Here is a 21496-nt window from a genome sequence, read left to right as displayed (position 1 = left end):
AGCATTTTCGACGATAACTTTTTTTTTCGAGACATATTTATTTATTCGTCTGTAGTTCAGATTTGATAATCGGAAGCCTTATTCCTGTATCTAAAATTTTATCAATAAAAAGCTATTATTCATGTATCGTTAATAATGTAACAATCGTAAGTCTTATTCGTGCGTCTTTCATATACATTTGTATTGATACTCAAAAGTGTTACCGGTATGCATCTGTTGAACTTGCGTATCATAGCTGGATCCACCGACCGAAGCATCGGGCGATCCTGGATATTTGGGATGCGATGTGCGAATGACGTGGTGGATAATGAGATGGTTCTGCTGCTAATCGTTTCTCCATATAAATACAACATGTAATTGTGTTCATTATTTTCATAAATAATAGTGCGAGAAACTGCCACAAAAGAGATTCACATGTCCTACAGATGATATTAAACATAAAAGAACAACGTCATATTTTATTTAAATGCTTTATTAGAAAAGTATAAAGTATTACAAAAGCATAATATACAAAGTAAAGAAATAAGAAATAAGACAAAAATACTGGATCGATTTATACTATTGGAGAGGATTTTAAACAGTGACGAAGATGATGTTTTTAATGAGCAATGATACCTGTATTTACATATATAGGCTAACGTCATTCAAAATAAATTTCTTTGCCATAAAGTTATCTTCAAAACAACTTTTTATGAATTTTTACATAGTCCCTTTTCTCTGACTCTGTGCCACTGGGTTTTAAGATAATATGGAGGAAGAAATTTGCAATTTTAAAAGATTCCCAGATCTCAACAGATTGCCAGATTGCCTACACATTTTTGCGTTCACAATCTTGTCTGGAGTACAATGCAACACAAAGTGTCTTTTAGAAATGTCCTTGTATCAATGACAAGAAAATGTGCCATTATTGATTATTGTTTTACTTTCATCAATTTTGTTGACTGTGTACAATTTGTCTAGTTCTATTGTATATGTAATAAGAAAGCAGAAAACTACTTTAAGATTTGCACAGCCAGTAAACAGCAAAATAAAAATTAAAGAGTGGAAATAAAAAAAAAAACATCTTGTAGATACCAAATCATGTATAAAAGACACGATCTCAACACTAAATATGAAACAGAATGTTATTTTTGATAATAGTTATTCAAATGCACGATGAAGCAAACAAAAAAGGGGCATCGTTAGTCAAGTTAAACGAAAAACACACGTGGTTGTGGTTATTTTTAAAACACAAAAAAAAACACGTGAGTTGCTAAAATTCATCTTGAGTATGTAGACAAAATGATAAATATTTTGACTAGAAAGTATTAATACAATTAATAAAAGAAGTTTAGTTTAACAAAATAGCTTGTATAACAAATTATGGTTACTAAAAAAGTATAATTACATAACGTTATTAAATAAATGTTAAGCCAGTTTAAGATTCGGTAACATGCAGAGTTATATGCGCATTGTTACCCAAAACGAGGCTTAGATTGTGAGTAATAACACCCCTAAAGAGAGAACACCTCTCTACGGTGACCCTGTCGTTCCCATTACAATCAAACCTGTATGTAAACACACAGTAAATGAAAATAGCCAGTGGTCTTTGTTGACAGGCGTATCTCAAGACAGGACGATTAAATAGACGAAACGGGAAGAGAAAAAAATAGTCCTTTATAAGCAGGTGTGTAGTATTGGCCTTTATTAGGAGGTGCTGTTTATGATAGGTTTGACTGCATGTAAAAGTCATAGCATATTAAAAACAATGGCTTCACAACAAATGTAATTGATTCTAGAGAGGTTGGCCCCAGATATTACCACACTTTTGGTATACATACAAAATTGAATGATGGATATTTTTCTTTTTCAGAATAAGTTTTTGATTTAAAGTACAACTTTTTTGTTGAATTGGAGTTTCTGTTGTAAATTCAGTGTCCTCTTCAGTACTAATACCCGTAGAAATCCAACTTGCAGTCAACATTGTCTTGCCAATCACACAGTTTAAGTTTTGGGTTGTAGTACAGGTTACCTGGGCACACGTAATGGAAAGGATGATGGTCTACACATCTGTAAAAATGACTGCACGAGGAAGAGTCGGGATAAAATCCGTCTGCTCTGTTCACACAACTGAATTCTGTAATAGTGAAAACATTTTTATCCTAAACGACACTCCTTAATACAGATTTTACTTATATTTTTGCATTATACACGTGTATATTGTTTCAGAACAAAATATAAAAAAAAAGAAATAGTATTGGGTTGTGACTACATGTCATTCAGGGTAACCTGTCAGTTGAGTAGACAGTGAACCCGTTAGCTGATATAATCGTAACTGTACATGTTACTTACAAGGAGTAAATTGCAGATGTTCAAATGTTTGCTAATGTAACTGACTGATTATCCTGAACAACTAGTACATATTTCTATGTATGGGAACAAATGATACAATTAATCATATCATTAACTTTTATATGAACATAGGAATACAGCAACAACAAAAAAACTTAATCAAATTAAGAAAAGTGTTCGAGACACTGTACGTTTTCAAAGCGTGAAATCAAACGTTTACAGATTTGTAAGATAAAAGTCTCTCCATCACAATTACTGATAATTATTATGGTGGATAAAAAGCGCACCTTTCCCGTTGTGTGTCGTTGTTCTCTGTGTTGTCGTTGTGACAGGGGCCGTCGTGTGTCTGCTAGGTCGTGTTGTCTTTGTACCTCCCGTTGGCTTTGTCGTCTTTACTTGCTCTGACGTAAGGAGGTCGTTTATAACGCTGAGAAGCGGGTATGGCCGACCGGAAGACTTACACACATTTTTGAAGTCATCTAGGTCCAATGCCCATATCATAGCACCACCGTATCCATTATCTTTTAACCAATTGACCTGTAACATTCACATATTTGTTATTTATAATATAATAATACTAACTCCCTTTTAGACATGCTTTTCATTGCCCTTCACATATCATGTGACATTTTTCACATCTTCTATCATTATGTCGTATTTTATATTGTTCTAAATGAGAGTTTTCAACTGAAGCAGTTTTTACATTTAAAACGTATTTTCATTAAAAGGCCGATTACCTTCTCTGTAATACTTTTCATATTGTCGTAACCAACCCACAGCCTTCCGTTAACGTAGTATGGAACTTTTTGTTCATTGTCCCAGCGTTCCTCGCCACGCCCACTCTCCTGCATCTGACATATCTATAAAACATAGCCAATAAACATATTTTAGATAACAAGACAAATAATGCATATTTATCAGTTTCAATAAATCTTATTTTCTTTACCAACTTTTTTGTGACGCTGTTTTTTTTTTTAAATTATAGGTAACAGTTAGCGTATGTTTTAACAATTATACCTAAAAACACAGAATAAAAACACATAAAATGGTAACAAACTTTACAGAATATTAATGGTATGTAGAGTTTTACCTCGTAATATGACAAAAATCCAGCGCTCCTAGTGAACTTTCCTGCCTGACCCGCCCCTCTTGCTGGATCACCCATGTGGTTCTGTGCTGGATTAGTCAGTGTGAAGGACCTCCCATATGTTGCCATGCCAATGATCAACTTTTGCTTTGGAACACCCTTTTTGGCCCAGTAGTTGGCTGCCCAGTTCTGTAATAAGATTTAGCCTATTTTGGAATTCTGACCATCAGGCACATAGAATGTTTAATAAGTTACTTTTAATTGAAAAGGCCCCTGGAAAATTCAGTATATATATAATAACGGCGAAATGTGTTAACCCTTATAATGCTGGACACGACTGATTCTGCCTTTGCGACCGGTGTAAATCATGATCAGCCTGCACATCCATGCAGTCTGATCATGGTCTGCACTGTTCGCCATTCAATCAGTATCTTTTTGGTAAACACCCCTTTTAACAGTTAATGGTACCGTCCAAATTGAAAGATGGACACGTTCATTATAGAAATTTAGCAGGGTAAGGGTTAAGCTCGGCGGTAATCGAATCCTCACATTACTACGTAAGTGGTCGATATTTTATTCACTGTTTCTATTAAAATGAACAGTCAAATCAAAAAAGAACATTAACAAGTGCTAGCGTTCGTTACTCTAGATACAATGTTATAGTAAGTCAACTTGAAGGATTTACCCACCATGTTTAATTGTCGTCTGTCACCAGAATCTTTACTGCTCGGATACAGTGGAGAATTCTCTCCTGTTGTTTTATCCCAGGATCCGTGTAGATCATACGCCATCAAGTTTATAAAGTCAAGATTCCTGAAAAAGGCACCCTGATCAGTTTAGAAATACATGTACACTTATTTATTCCGGCTTCAAAGCAATGTCTTAGAAAATCTACATTAATGTTCAGCAACACTGAGGTTTAATATTGAATTGTTTCATATTAAATTAAATTAAATGTAAATATATCAGTATGAAAACGCAGTCAGTGACTAAAAAGGACGAGATAACTTCGTGTGACTGTATTTTAATTATAAAAAATTCAATGCATATTTATGTAGAATGAAAATAATACATTTTTTTCTTAAAAATACAGGAAGTTGTAACATACGCTGCAAGTCGTCTGATATTGTAGCCGTCATCAATGTTCTTCTTACCCGCCGGAACTGCGGCTGTTAGCAGATAACCATCTCTGGCAAATGCTCTTTTCATCGCCTGAAATATAAGGGAAAATATACTGGAATATGGTGATAAAATTCTAATACGGCTAGGTATATCACGAGAGAATAGCATTTTCATTTCAGTTCTTCTGCTAGATGAGAATATAATGTGGAATCTGGGACCCGATGCTCTGCTGACTGAGCTACGGTTGGCTTACACACTTTCTCCCTAGCTGTTTATAATCAAAGTCTGTGACATATTTCTCAAGTTCAGTCATTTAAGTGAAGTCAGTTCAAATATGTCTGAAAGTCATCATCATCACGAGTCGGCAGCTGGTATGCGAGAACGTTTCTATGGTGACAGCGGGTTACAACTGTAACTCTCAAATTGTCATGACAGTAACGACAATTTTTATCAGTTCTAAAAGTTAAACTATTTGAAAATAAAAGTGACATGACACGGGTGGTAAACGCGCAATCCAATTCCCGCCGGGAATACGCTTAAAATGGGTTGCGCAACGTCCGGTGCTGGTGTTGCGCGTAAAAAAGACGAAATTGAGGTATGTGAAGTTATGATTTTGCTTAGTATGAGACAAGTATAAATTTTCTCGAAAAAAGCAAAATGCTATTCGACACAAATGTGATAATACATCATATATGTAAAATATTTGGTTTGTAATTTATGATTCGGCTCTATTATCACAAAAACTCAGGCGACACGAAGCGTGAAAAAAGTATGAAATCAACAAAAAATGGAAGTTTCTGATCTCATATGCCTAGTATGAGGACATCTGATCTTTTTATGATAACTCAACTGTTATAAAGTAACGAATATCAAAATTATTTGCTTTTAATCTTGCTTACGGGGACATAATTGACAAAAAAATCATCGGGAATAGGGTTGCGCACCGGGAATGGAGTTGCTCGTATACATCATAATGTATATAATGTATACGCGCAACTCCATTCCCGGGGCGCAACCCCATTCCCGATTAATTTTTGCCAATCTTTCCCCAAAAAGCAACATTTCATTCAAGTGTATGTAATATTCATGACTGTTTTACACGTGTTTGATCATTAAAAGCGTCACATTTTCAGAAAGAAGGCACAAGAGTTAGAAAATTTGCATTTTTCATAATTCCATGCTTTTTTGACAGTTCGAGCCAGCAGAGTTTTCGTGATAGCAGAGCTGATTCTTAAATTAATAAGTTGGTATTTCACACATATGATCTTTATTCACTTTTGTGTCGAATAGCATTTTGCTTTTTTTCGAAAGCACTCGTAAATGTGTCGTTATTTACAAAAACAAAAGTCCACCTACCTCGATTTTGTATATATTGATGCGCAACACCAGCACCGGAAGTCGCGCAACCCATTTTTAGCGTATTCCCAATGGGAATTGGATTGCGCGTTTACCACCCGTGCATGACATCGATATATTCTCTGCTTTTTTTTCGCCTGCACTACATATACAGTCAGCATGATCGGAATTCCACAAAGCGTCGATGAGGAGGCAAAGATATGATAAATCCGCGTGAAGGTTGCAAACGTCAACCTTGTGACCAAAATATCGATAAAACATGGGGTTACATTTATGACAATTGACAAGAGTTTTCTTTTAAAACCACCTACCGCCAACTGTTACCTTTCAGATCTGGTGTCACCATTATGCGCGGTGCATAAAGGCTACAACACTCGTGCATGTCTTCAGTGGCTGGGGTTAGGGAAGGACAGACGACAATGAAAATGTGAAAGAAAAAAAATGTTTTGAAATTGTTACATTATTTGTTTCTACAGTGGTAAATATGACTCCAACTTACACTAACAAGACGAACAAAAACTTACACTAACAAGACGAACAAGATTCTTCTTGTCGTCTGGCTTGCCGCCTCTTTTTGTAGGATATTCCCAATCCAGGTCGAGGCCATCGAAACCATAGGTACGCAGGAAAGAAATCGATGACTTAATAAACTTCTTTCGATTTTGCTTTGTCTTCACCATTTTGCTGAATTCCTCACTCCTTGCATTCCACCCCCCGACGGCAATTAGTGTCTTCAAACCTGGATTCGAGACTTTCAATTGCTGTAACTTCTTGAACCTATATGTTATTAAAATATAACAATTCTAATCTTAAGTGAATAGTACGCCAGCTACGATTCATGAGATATATTGTCACTTCCAAGCAATAGCACCATGTGGTAAATTGCGCGTATATTGCATGGAGATGGTCTTGTAAAACCGATATTGAAAAAGTAATGTTCATTCATGGCGGCTTATTTCTATCAATTTCTTTCTGTCTTCCTCGTTACATAGACAGAAGGATAGTTTGCTCTTTTTATCGAGTTTTTTTATCATTGAAAGAACGATATTTTTTCTGTTTTTCGTTGTTTCGGTGTCTGTTGTCTCTTTCTGCACTCCCTCTCTCCCCCCTCCACCGCCCACACACACACACACGCGCACACACACACACACACACACACACACACACACACACACACTACACTCCCCTCGCCCACTAGAAATGCAGAGACAAAGAACAGAAAAACACTAATGCGCACGCCAAATCTCCGTCGCCGGGACTAAAGTAGCATTAATCAACCGACATATTCGGAGGAGGAAATACAGTTGAACTGCAATTATTAAAGTTAATTTTTACTGAGTATTCTACTTAGTCTTGACAATTCATACAAGTCTTTTTGTCTTGTTTTCTATCAGTTTTATGTCGTAAAGCCAAAATACAATAATTTTGATATCATGTTTGACTTTTTTTTTTATTTCTTTTCCTTTTTTAACTATGTCTAATAGTATAAAATGTAGAAAGGAAAAAAAATCTATCACATTTTATTAATTGCTTTGAGATACCGGTCCTTGCGGCTTTAGTAACGATACGTTAATGTCACTTGTCAATTATCTATTCTTTGTTGCATTAATTAATGAAATAAAATTTGAAATTTGCATGGGAAATGCAGTTTCAGCAAAAACTACAACAGCAATGGCAACAAAAACAGAATTTAAGTCAATCCTGTAAAATATTTGTCTTTGTATGAAATAAGATTTAATTACTGTATCATGTTGTTCTCCTTATATTTTTTGTTAAATTCTAAAAACAACGTTTAATTTAGTCTAATTTGACTGTGGAGACCAAATAATTACTTTAGTGCAACTTTTTCATCAGTGTGTTTGTGGTAATGAAATTTTGCATTTTTTTTTCTTTTTTTTCGTAATAACACGCGTAGTATTCTTGCATCTGATAACAAAATTTGATCAAACAATAATAATTTGGAGATGTTACTGACTGACTGACTGACTGACTGACTGGGCCCTGTAGTAACTAAGATGAGGTACAGCTGTGCTTCTTTCAGGGTTCGAATCCAAGGTATTAACACATTTGACACCTCCACTTCTTTGACACTTGCTGACTAACTGGCCAATCTCGGCGTATATTTATCGTTAATAAATATTGTGCACTTTTTAAAACTTACATTTTATCGTCGTTCCACTCCACTTTTTTCAGCTCACTATTGACCACCTTGGCAAAAGCATAGATGATATGTGTGCACAGTTTGGGGTTAATGTCGTCGGGGGTATATTTGCCCTGACCGGGGCGATACTGGGACCAGTTCGTGTAGTAACATACCCTCTTATACTTCGAACCGTGATCTCCTGTAAACGTCAAGACATGACATTGAACATTATTATTATACTAGTAACAGAATGGTTGTAAATGACACCATATAACCAGAAACTACTAGGGTTTTTTTTCGAGATCCAGGTTTAAATCATAGCAATTGAGATTCTCCTGCTGGTCAACAGCGGAAATAAAAAAAAACTCTGACTTTAAGCCAGGTGTAGTAATATGTAAGACAAAATGAGCCGCAACATGAGAAAACCAACATAGTGCGTTTGCGACCAGTATGGATCCAGACCAGCCTGTGCATTCGCGCAGTCTGGTCAGGATCCATGCTGTTCGCTTTCAAAGCCTGTTATAATTAGAGAGACAGTTAGCGGACAGCATGATGCGCGGATGCGCAGGCTGGTCTGGATCCATGCTGGTCGCAAATGCACTATGTTGGTTTTCTCACGGTGCGGCTCAAATATTGATTAGCATGATGCGCAGATGCGCGGTTGCGCGGATGCGCAGGCTGGTCTGAATCCATGCTGGTCGCAAATGCACTATGTTGGTTTTCTCATGGTGCGGCTCAAATATTGATTAGTTTTGTTACATGCGCTGAAAAGTATAGCAACTATACCACTAGGATGATATATGAAATTCCTAACAGTTCATATTATATATATGCACATAGGTAAATTATTGACAACATCTTAACTAGCAGCTATATAGCAACAGTTATGTATTACACAAAGATCTTAACTTATAAAAATATGTATGTAGTAAGTCTGTTAATTAACATTAAACTTCGTCTGAACTGGGGAAACCGTTTCGTTAAAACTTATAAAAAATGAAGTTATAGCGATTCAGTGAGTTGTAGACGGTCCACTCTTTTAATCTGATAAATATGCTGCGTAACTGACGCAGTAAAATGAGATAAAAAATTTAGCTATACTTATAATGCTCGTAAAATATCATCAAAATTTGTAATAGTTATAGTATGTGTGAGAGTGTGTTACCAGGATATATCAGAGCTAGGGGTACATCGAGGGTATTTTTCTCTGCACATATCGTCGAGGCCGGTAGGCCGAGACAGATATGTGAAGAGAAAAATAACGAGATGTACCCCTAGCTCTGATATATCCTGGTAACACACGAGCACTACATATTATAACTGTTTTATCGCATAGTTTATCATTAAAATTTATATATTATTTTCATTTAAATTTGTTTATTATTATTTTTACTATTTTGATTCCCTTTCTGCGCCTCGCTGACTGAAACACTAAAACTTCTGTTTTAGAAAATGTGTTTCCCAGATAAAAGTACCCAACAAATTTCTGCATTGGTTTTAAATCTTTGCATTTCATTGGCCAGACATATTGTAAAACTTGTTGTTTTGTTTGTAAAAAAAATCAAAGAAAAAGAAACATTTGAGAAACATCAGAATTTCATATATTTCATGTATTTCTGAATTTGGCAGTAACTATCAAGGAGAAATATTCTAGTTTATTTATTATTTTACTTTATAAATGTAGGTGTTTGTGACAATTCTTTCTCTGTGAACTGTAAATTGGACTTAAAATCATCTTTTCTTCAAAGGAAAAAATTATACTCCCTTGATAGGACCTCAATAGAGAAAAAGTGTTCCGATATATATCGGAACAGTTTTACTGTGCTGATATATATCGGAACACTTTTTTTCTTATGAAACTCCATAGAGATTTCCGTGTTGATATATATCGCAACAGTTTTGTAAGATATCAGCACAGTTTTGTAGTAATAATGTGTGTTACTATGTATAACATGCTGCAAAGATCAAAGGAAAATTGCCGCACTATGCGATAACGCAAGTTACATGAAAAATGGTATCTATGTTCAGCTTCAGGCAAGTCGCTTTAAAATATGTGAGCTGTATTCGCCGAAGTTGATTAATTTTTGCTCCATGCACCTACATGTAGAAAATGCACCTACATGTAGAAAATTTATGAAATATTCTTACCTTGACAAAACTGCGAAACCGATGCTACTGTTAAAGCCACGGAAAATATATAATTCATCCACCTTAGTTGTAACACTGACATGTTGATTTGTTTCAGTTTAATTAATTAATAACAAAGTTAATGCGCATCTGCAGCTTAAGTAGTTTAATGACAAATCCGCGGTGGATGAGTGTTATATATACAGTCAGGCCATCCTGTTTTCTCTCCGGTATTGTTTATCATTTTATCACTCCGGAAGGTGATCTTTATTTATTATGATTCATATAATTCTGATGCTGTGATCTGATTAGATGTAATTTAAAGCTGTTTAATAAAGTCATTTTGAATGTTATACGTAACACAGCGTAAGGTTGTCAATCTGGATTTTGACAAGTGCATGCAGTATGTATGACAGAACAACGTGCGTCTATAGGTCCATTAAACTTTATATTCAAATATACTTCAGATGGTGATATGTTAATTATTTAAACTACACATTAATATGTTTTCATACGTCATTTTAAAATCAATGTTTTCATTGCAGACAAGTCAAGCATGCTTTGAACAACACAATATTATTTTAATACCGGCATTTGCTGATATAATTGTTACGTAACTTCTAAAACAACGTGTCCTTGATAAACGGTAAATCTTATAGTTTATATTATAGAAAAATCCATTTATGGCAAAGGCGTCATGATTTCAAAGATAAAATGACTTTGTGGTACTGACGTTTTCTGTATCAGAGTACTAAAATTCGCTTTTTTGGTACTGACTATCAAAATGAACCGACCAGTTGTACTGAATACCAAAATTCGATAGAGGTAGTCACTACCAAAACACGTTGGTCGCATTGTGTCCTGGAAGTGCTCTATAAAAGTGCGTCAGATATATGTACCAAAACGCTGGACCGTGACGCTAAATGCTTGAACATTCGGAGTACGTTAGTTTAACCTGAACACGCAATGTTTTCTAAGTTATACATTAAATTGGAGTAAGTTATTCGTTGATTGTACGGACTAGTATACATACCGAAATTCGTTTCATTCCATTTTCCTTGACGAATCGCACGGGACGTTTCAACTAAGTTTGTTACCAACTTTGCGGTGTAACATAGCTGTATTTGCTTCACAAATGGGGTATAGACCTTATCTAGCTATCATAGGCTCCACTTAAAACATAAACTTAAAAAAATAACCAAAAGGTATCGCTAATTTCTGCCATGTCAGAGGCGGGTTGTGTTAGCGAGGCAAAGAAACAACAATACGAAAACACGAAAAAATGAACAAAAATCGTCAACTCAAAAGACTTTCTGTCGAAACTTTGTGTTCGCATGTATGAAAATGTTCAACACGACAGCACAACTCAATTCGACAATTATAAAATATGTCGTTCTTTCATGTTGTCGAGCTGGCGAGGCCAAAACACAATAGCTCAAAAAATGAAGGGTGCCTGAACGATATTTTCATATCCGCCAACAAGGAAACCTTTGTTTCATTTGTCCTTACGGTGGATCATTTCTGCTGTTTCGAATTTTAAGAATTTTTTTCGAAAATAAGACGACACAACATTACGACAACTCGAAAAAAGCTTATTTAGTCGTGATGTCATGTCTTCGCCAGCCAACATGACAACTCAATCTGCCATCATATTATCGAAATCGCTAAATTTGGAAACTACCAAAGTCAGAATGGATCCAAAGTAATCGAGGTAAAAAGTTATCATTACCGCCGCGAACGTAAAATGATTTAATTCCGCACAGACACCCAAAGGTTTGGTAAGTCGAGTGTATTTTTCAGGATTTTCCTTTTTGACAGAAACCACTTTCACTTAAAGGAAATGAGAGCCTGACTGGTTCGTTCAATAGGTAGAGCAAGACCAAGAACCGAGAAGACTTATTGTCATTCACCTCTGGTTCATGTTATAAGTTGGCAACCAATCAGTATTGTTCAGTGGCACTGGCTAGGTTTATGACTACCGTTTTTCAACTGAAATGGTGTTCAAATATGGCGGTTATATCAAATTAAACGTGAATGAATGCTAAAAAAGTTTTCTATCTGTTATATTTGAACCATAACTTTCGACATGAGAAACGACGTGAAAGCTCTGCAGTTTGAAAATTTACGTTAATTTTCAGTCAACAATTTGTAATAATTAAAAACAAGCTTTCAATTGATAATTGAAATAAAAAGAAGTGATAGCTTTAACTGGACAAATGTTCACACGGCGGGTTAAGGATGTGTTTGCTGACAAGCAACGGTGGTATCTATCTATGACATACTTTATTACATCCAATATATATAGATAGATGACTGATAGACCGCAGACACTTCCTAGTATTGTTTATTTTGATTTTCATATCTGGCGTGATGCATGTATGCACGGTTCATTCAGTGTCCGTAATGCGTTTGATAATGATATCTGCACGGGTCACTCAGTACGTCCAACGGCAACTAGGTAATTTAACTCAGCGCTAGAATTGGCGTCCGTAGCCTAAAAGTCTGTACAAGTCAGTCTCGTGTAATGAATGCCTGCACGTGTCATTAGTGATTAAGTTTCAAATGGCGTCCATAGCAGAAATGTCTGCACGGGTAACTCGTGTGCAATGAATGTCTGCACGCGTCTTGAAATGCTGTGATATCTAGTGACATCTCAGGTTTGCTATGTCTCAATGTTATAGCTGTAGAACTGATGACCATGACGTGTACAGTGATTGTCTGCACGGGCCACTCAGTGATTAAGTGTCTAATATCGTAGTACACCTTCGACTAATGTCTACTATCTGAGTGCTTGACTCAGTGTCCATACCTTGTGTCATGTCAAGTGCCGTAACCAGACCTGAAAAAAAAAACACCAAGAAAAAAAATCGGTTAGGGGACGTGGTGACCAGGGGGATATGTACGATTCAACACTAACGTTGAACATTTCTTCATTTATAATATGAGGTTACAGAAATTATGTCTTCATGTCCAAATGCAGAATCATGAAGAACTATGGCATATGCTGAGGTTTGTGGTTCTCCCTAACAAAACTTCTGCGACACGTACATGATTCTGCATTATTAAGCCACATGAGCTAATCAGGTTGAACGCTACTAGCCTTCAGTAGGATTCGGGGTTCGGGGAAATTTAAATTTGACGTATATTTTTTTTTTTTTCAGAAATGGTGCTTTAAGCCATTATAGACACAAAATTGTTAACAGAACAGACTATGTCTACTATCTCAATATTAAAAGGGACAAATTGCATGTAGGTGTGCTAGATATGCTTGAAGTGGTGTCCGTAAAGCTTGAAACATATGTATGCACGGGTTGCTCTGTGACTGAGGGCAAAATGAAATATAGATCTGCTTATCGATCCTAGGTCCTCTTTAATTCCTTATTTTCATCAATGACCTCCCTGAAGGACTACATACATTCCAGGACACGCCTTTTCGCAGATGACTGCATCCTATACCGACAAATCACGTCTGAACATGATCAGCAACTCCTACAAGAAGATCTGGACACACTGGCCAAGTGGTAGTTGACATGGGGCATGGACTTTCAACCCCAGAAATGCAGTGTTATGAGAGTAACAAGGTCAAGGTCTCCATTACAAGCACATTACATGTTAACAGGCGAAACATTGGCACTGGGGCGGACATCAAAATATCTCGGTGTCGATATACAGTCTGAGCTTTGATGGAAAACTCACGTTGACAGGGTATCCAAAAAGGCAACAAACATGCTGGGCTTCGATGAAACCTACATAAGACCAGTCGGGAAACAAAGACACAAGCCTACATCAGTCTAGTACGTTCCACCCTCGAATACTGCTCGACTGTCTGGAACCCACACCAGAAATTTTTGACAAGGAAAATAGAAATGGTACAACGGAGGGCTGCTCGCTTTGCAACAAACCGGTACCTTAACACCAGCAGTGTGTCCGATATGTTGGAAGAGCTCAAGTGGAAAACTCTGGAATCACGTCGCCGCAAACATCGATCAAGTCACTATGGTCTACAAGATAGTTCACCATCTTGTAGGCAGTGCCCATAGACCATGAAGACTACCTTACGCCGGCGAAGGTCCTGCCCAGATCCTCACACAGCAACAGATAGCTACCATATCGAACATTAACTGACTGCTACAAGTACAGTTTTTTCCAATGGATCTCTCTGCTAGCAACAGTTGATGAGGCTCCCTCTTTGGCATCGTTTAAGAGTGGGCTGTCAAACCTGGCCTTCTAAGAGGACTCCGTTCAAGCTCCAAAGTAGCTCCAAATGAGGGACTTGAACTATGTCGGCGGGGCTCCGCGCTCTGGTACCGCCACAGAAGTCGAACTGGTTATATCCTAATGGTGAGAAAGTAGCTGGGCAACACTTTTCTACACTTGTTTCTATCTTTCTATTAGCACCATACATTCAAGGCTTAGACCGATCTGCTTCTTAGGCTACTTTATATATCACCTCTTCTATATACATTCTCTTATCCTTGCGCATCGTCAAAGAATTGTCAAGTCTGACAGTATGATGTACTCGGGTCGCAGAAAAGCTCTATAGAGCTTATGTTAATTGTTTCACCAAGCGACGGTAAATAAAACTTACCTTTACCTTTACCTTTACCAATGTAGATGTAGCTGTATATGTATATGGTGTTAGAACTCAGGTGTCCATAAAACGTGTAATAAGTGTATGCACGGGTCACTCGGAGTTTAAGTGTAAGATTACATGTGGGTCTACTATCTCAGTGATTGAAATGGCATCTATAACATGTGTAATGGATGTATGCACGTGGGCTGTTGATACAGACGGGCCTCACTGATCGTTCAGACTGTGTAAAGTAATTTATATAGCAAGTATTTATCACGACACCGAAACGAAATGGACGTCGAAACAAAAAACGAAGAATATTTTCAGATTATTTCTAGGTACTGAAGCGGTGAACTTCATATGTTTTATGTTCATTGTTAAGCTGTTCCCTTTGTTTACAAATTTCAGCTGTAAGATTACGAAAATTTCCTGTCGCTGTCCTGAAAATTACGTCTAAATTGTTGCAATCTGTTTTCGCGATAGCAGATAACGGATGTATGCCAACCGATTTGTTAATTCAGCCTTAAGATAAGAGATAAAGGTGGTTGTGGCAACATAATTCACGAGTCAATTTAATCTGAAATAAAGCATATCATTAAAGCTTGAAGAAATTTTTCCATGAAGAAACTGGGTAGGGTCGGTTTATCACTAAGCAGTGGCTAGGTGTGAATAAGGTCAGTAATTCGGTCGAAAGAAGTCCATAATAAATAGATCCTAATTTTCCCATTTTCTGCACAAATTCGTGTAGAATGAGTGCTTTTACCACACTTTTTCGCTACTAGAATACATTCTGCATGAAATGGGACGGTTTTCATGTTCATACAACCCACATGGCAAGTTTTGCAGATCGAAACCGGAAGTAGGTGTTTATTGCGCGGAGGAGAGCAAATATGCGCCATTTTTAGGGTAACAGACCACAACTGACTGGCATTTCACTAGGAACTATTCAACCCCCTATTTTCTTTTCATTTTTTCGTTAGTTTGTGATAGAACTTTCATGAAAAATTGGTGTAGGAAAAAGTGATGTTCTCTAAAGGTACGTACATGAAGTTGTGGTTTTTTATATGAAACAAAGAAGGATTTGAATTACTGACCTTCAACCTCATGGGGTGAAATGTCATCGGGTGAAGTGTCTGTTTTCCTCTGGTAACTGGACCTCTAGGCAACCTGTGTAGGGCTGTTTAGAGGTCCGGTAATCAATAAGAATACTTGAATGATATTTGCAGTTAGGAAACTTTCATTTATCTATTCTAGCAAAGAGGCGATTAAAAAAAAATTGCTCTCATTTTTTGTAGTTTGAAATACAAATTTGCAAGTGGTAGGATAATCATTTGACCATATCACGCATTTGATGAATTTTTAATGTTAATTGAAATCCTTTATCAATTTAGTGTTTTTCTCGGGATTGGATCTTTAGTATCTTAAATTTAGATTATGCTCATATTAGTAATTGCTGAATTCGTTTTACTGCTAAAGCAAATGACAGTAACAAACGGAAATCGCCTAGCAGGGCCCTCACTCTACTTTGGGGGAAGGGGTCCGCAGCCCTCAGGCGGGGGAATCTTCGCGTCGTTTTAGCCAAAAGGGGGAATTTTCATTGCCTTCAAACAATAACATACTATGTAAGAACTATAACATGTAAAACTTTCATTACACTAAAACTGTTTCTTTTTTTCAACATACTACTGGTAACTGCATTTATATTATGTCAAGATCAGCTTTTCAGGGGTCAAGCTATACTGTTGCAATTTCCACAAACTTTATCTAAAATAAGTACATTTATCATTACAGATTTTTTACCCATTTTGTATTTTAGTTGTCTAAAAGTGGGTGGGGTTTGGTGCCTTTGCATGATTTTATTATCTAAAAATGCTTCAAAATAAGGACTGCTTTTGCAACAATGATCATATTTTTCTTAAATGCAGACTTTTCAATGGCTTTTTATTTAGACAATGTTAGATTGTGCTAGAAAAATCTTGTAAGAAATGATAAAAATGTCCGAAAATCACGGTCGCAAAAACGGGTGACAAAAAAAGAAAATGAAGTAAACATTTAAAATTCTTGATGAAATACCTGTTTTAAATTTCCTTTTTTTCACCATACCTATTCAATACTTATAATTTCTGCTTGTTTAAAGCTTTTAATTTATTTTGGACCAAACAAAGCCTCGGCAATGATAATAAATTTTCTATAGACCATAACGGTTGACCAGCTCACGTAATCGTATCAAGAAAACAAAATAATGATTTTATCGCTAATTAACAAGTGGTGCAAAGGCGATAATCTAAATTAATAAACTTTTACATATTGATCGATAAACACCGTTGCTAATAATAGGGATTATTGTACTGAATACAAACTGCGAGATGACCACTTGTCAATTGGCGCGTGGCATGATTGACATCTGTTAGCAGCTAATTAACATATGACGCTCCGCCTACTGCCATACTTCCGCTTATGACAGCGAACAATATTGAAATTGACTGGGGTTTTGATTGACAAGGGGGAGAACTTTCGAACTCGAGACGCATCAAATAAAATTTCCGCGAGTCAACCAGACACACGGGGCATGTTTTGTGCGGGTCAAATACGAGTTTTTCTCGATTTTCACAGGTCAAAAACCCGGGACATCGGGTCAACGGAATGCCCTGTTTCAAGGGGGAATTTCTTTCTCTGGGGGGAGAAAAAAGGATACTATTTTGGCAGGGGAAGCAGCCGATATTCGGCGGTGAAAACGGCCGATTGAGGGCCCTGCCTAGTAAATTTTATATTCAGTATCTCCCAAGCGAAAGCTATTTCTCTAAAATTATTTAACCAATATTCACACCAAATAAAAAAAAATGTAATAATGGCAACTTTATGACAACCAATTGACCTTACGCCAGATAGCCTGTAGCCACGCCTACCTGTTTTCAGGGGGAACAATTCATGCTAGGCCGGACAAACAAAGGAATCAAATGGCGACGGCAGAAATATTTTGCCGGACATTCTAGTTGATTTTGGCGTACGCTACCTCAATTCACACATATTTCTAAAGTGAAAACACGTTAATAAATGGATGTGTTGTAGCGAAACACAAATTCTACAAAAAACAACGATACGTTGTTGTTAAAAGCCGGGAACTGCACCCAAGTATGAGGAAAACTAAACAAGGCAGTGGGCCGAGCGGAAAACACGTAAAAATGACGGAAATCTCTGAAACCATTATAGCTGATTTTGTGGATTTTTTTTAATTGTCCGTTTCTTTTTCATTATAGAAACGTCAAATTTCGATCTCCCGGAAATCATGTAGGGTATGACTATATTAAGCAGACTAGAATATTGATCTTTATTAATTAAGGTTGAAATCAGACTGCGGATTCTGAATCCTATTTCAAAATAATTAGATAAATTAAATAAGGTAATTTACATGTAAAAATTGTCACTTGTGTCATTTCGAAATACCGGAACTCATTTAAGATGCTCATATCATTGTTCAACATTATTCAGATACATAGCATTTAATGTCTAATACTTAGACATGATGTGTTTTAAGTATAAGTAAAGAAAGTCCTCTTATTAGAATTAAAACGTGTAAATGATAAATAAATAAGATATAGTCCAAGGCGATGATATAGTCCATACTCATATTTCAAGACATATACCGGCGCATCGTAGCTTAAAACAATTTTTGAGCCTACCAAATTTCTTTATAAAGTATACAGAATGAATGTATAATTTTTTGTTTAAGAACATATCTTCTTTATACGAAATATGCTATTTTTTCTGGAATTTTAGACGAAGTTTACGCTGTCTATTAAAATGAAACTTAGAACGAAAGCACACACCGAGTGCTAAGTCAAAACTTTGAGCGCCTGGAAAATTGTTGATTAGACTCATTAAAAATAATCTTATATTAATCATAGTTTTTTATCATGTTTATTATTTGTTGTATTATCACCCAGGTATGACTTAACATACACCAGTGGGAGATTGATGTAAACCTTAAAAAATGCATAAATCATGTTTCCGGTACATTAAGGCATAATATTTACACGTTACCATTCAAATAATATAGAACATCAAATACTGGTGTCTTATCAGTACATACCAGTTACTCTGGTAACTGATGGAATATTTTTACTATTGAATAAAGAATACTAGGCACTTTTGTTAAATAAGAAAGTTAATTTTCATAGAATTTTACACTGATTTAAATGAAATGATTAAAACGTTATAACACAATGAGTGCTAAGTCGAATTGCTTTGCTTTTAAACACTCTTATAAGATTTTTAAGATCAACTTGAGGACGTCCACAGAGCCTGATACATCATTGACAATATTCGAGGTCTGAGAGTGGATTTGGAAAAGGGAAGCGCTCTAGTATTACACTCTCTTCCCAGTGTCTGATGTTAAAGTGTCGTAACGTCATCTTTTTACCATTTTGGACGTTTTTTCGGTGTTATTTATATCCTTTGACTGGCAAGTCTGGCACTAAGTTTGACGGACAAAATGGCGGCTAACAACATGGCTTATCAGTTGTGATATCTGATCGGTCAGTTGGAACCTGTCAATCAACACTGGCGTAAGGTCAATTACAGCTTTTCTCAGGCAATTATCCTGTACACTGCTAACACAGTACGTAACAGTATAAGTATATTGGTTACCAAACACCTAAGCCACTTCCTTATCAATGTCTTGTACTGTAGATCCAGTATTATTCGTGGTGTTTAAATTTTCGCTATTTTTGGCGAATCGTGTGCATTGCAAATTCATAAATCTGTGTAAACTTCCTTCCATAACGTACAGACAAATCCGAAAAAAATACAGTGAAACACCGCTCGCTCGGGCATCGGTGACCAGACCTGGGGTAATTAAAAATGTAATTGTAATTAATTGCAATTAAATTACATTTCCCAAGTAATTGAATGTAATTTGTAATTGGGTCATTTATCAGTTACATGTAATTGTAATTTAATTAATTACAGAACAGTTCTAGGGTGTAATTGACAATTACATTTCAATTACTTTCCAATTACATGGCACATGCTAATCCAGTTTGTTGAACAAATAGTATATAGAATTTGTTCAACAAACTGGATTATTATTTTATGTTTATTACCAGTGACACTTCACTTTAACATGCTAATATGCATTTCATAGTTGTGAAAAACAACAATAGAATATTATGGTAGGTGTTAACCCCTTCGACATAGATCCTTTGTTCTGATATTTGTTTCATTAGAACCAACTGATAATCTTTGATGATGTTTGTCACTATGTTTTTGGAGAAAATGATCAAATTAGGATTTGAAATTGTTATTTGCATAATTATTATTTAGATTTTTATTGGAGCAAAAATTGAAATGCTTAGCATTTAGTTTAATCATTTTTTATCTGTGATAAAATTTGTTGTATTAAATGGTATAAACAACATAGCATTTCACAGTTCTAACAAGATAAAAAATTTAATTATTATTGTAGACATTATGAGTATTCTACAGTTTTAGTGACATAGTTATTCTAGGATGACTCATGAATGTTTTACAACTTATTTTCAATGTGGTCCTTTGGATAACTTGTAGTGTCAAGGATAAAAACTTAAAATATATGTTTAAAATGTAAATGATTAAATACTGAACTAGACTAGTTAAATTTGAAACATATTGCAGAACCATGATCCTATAAACTTCAGAGAAATTCAGACCTCAGAGAATTACCTGACTTTACATGCATCTTCTCTAACCGAATTCTGCTAAACGATGTATTAACTATTAATTAGGGCTGACTTGTAGCTCCTTTTGCAATAATATTAAAGACAGAGTAATGTTCTCCCGCAAACAAAGATTTTACTTTGAGCTTAAATTCAATTTTGAAATAACTGAAATCAGTTTACATGTGGATTATCATGTTTGTGTAGTACAAAATAAAGAACTTTGCTACAGTGTTCGTGTAAGAAGCACCACATTTGGTATTGTAATTGAATGTAATTAATTACAATTTCCAATGTAATTGTAATTTAATTAACTACACTGCTAAATTTCATGTAATGGTAATTGTAATTTAATTGGACATTTCCCAATGTAATTGTAATTTAATTAATTACATTTTAAAGTAATTGACCCCAGGTCTGTCGGTGACTCGAGCACCCCGGCTAGCTCGAGCAATTCATGTGGTCCCGGCCGCTTTCCTTCTATTTTCTATGTGATATTACCATGGCTGGGTCGAGCATCGATAACTCGATCGCTCGAGCATGACACCTGGTCCCTGTGTGTTAATTTACTCTTTATTGCTTCTGGCTAACACGAGCAGAGGTGTCAAAATTGTTCACACCTTCGGCGGTCAGAATGTATCGGTTAATTAAACATTTTCACACACAGTGAGAATTGCGTGGTCTATTCCCAGACTATCTTAAATGTTTGTTTGTCAGTATATTTGATCTAATGATGAAATTAATTATTGATAAAAGCTTAAAGAAAAGTTTTACTGATTAAATATCGATCAATTACTGATTACTTAAAGCATCTTTTCTGCGAGATGGAGAAGATAGTTATAAGATCTTAGTATTTTAATCAGCAGTTGTTTGCATGCAAATGAAGGAAATAATATAGCCGTTTCATAAAATTGAGACGATAGTTAGGATATGCACTTGTTGATGAATAAAAATTTTAAAAAATCTCAGTTGTTTCTTCACATGTGCCATTACAAATTACATATCGAAACGTCTATCAATAGATAACGTTTGTAATACGTTTATTTTTTAAAATGTCGCAAGTA

General features: G+C 35.8%; 2 protein-coding genes across 14 annotated transcripts in view; one reads left to right on the top strand and one right to left on the bottom strand.

The window, feature by feature from the left end:
• Positions 1 to 454: 454 nt before the first annotated feature.
• Positions 455 to 10347, bottom strand: LOC123548585 (chitinase-3-like protein 1). Its single transcript, XM_045335963.2, has 9 exons — positions 10188 to 10347; positions 8058 to 8238; positions 6421 to 6673; positions 4527 to 4630; positions 4108 to 4231; positions 3422 to 3607; positions 3069 to 3191; positions 2619 to 2868; positions 455 to 2116 (listed from the first exon to the last, which is right to left on the bottom strand). Exons 1-9 carry the CDS (start codon positions 10267 to 10269, stop codon positions 1929 to 1931), a joined length of 1491 nt encoding a protein of 496 aa, XP_045191898.2. The 5' UTR covers positions 10270 to 10347; the 3' UTR covers positions 455 to 1928.
• A 4626-nt stretch (positions 10348 to 14973) lies between these two features.
• The window catches only part of LOC123548579 (serine/threonine-protein kinase PRP4 homolog), a 40834-nt gene continuing 34311 nt past the window's right edge, over positions 14974 to 21496 (top strand). For all 13 annotated transcript variants that reach the window (XR_008371409.1, XR_008371405.1, XR_008371399.1 and 10 more), the window contains exon 1: positions 14974 to 15077. Coding sequence is in view for 1 of the 13 variants with exons in the window: in XM_045335951.2 (XP_045191886.2) it covers positions 15031 to 15077 (47 nt within the window). In the remaining 12 variants the exon portion in view is untranslated. The remainder of the gene's footprint in view (positions 15078 to 21496) is intronic.

Source organism: Mercenaria mercenaria, chromosome 6 (assembly GCF_021730395.1).
Source record: "Mercenaria mercenaria strain notata chromosome 6, MADL_Memer_1, whole genome shotgun sequence".
Classification (NCBI taxonomy): Eukaryota; Metazoa; Mollusca; class Bivalvia; order Venerida; family Veneridae; genus Mercenaria; species Mercenaria mercenaria.
Note: the sequence above shows the minus strand (reverse complement) of the source record. Positions and strands in the feature narration are given on the sequence as shown.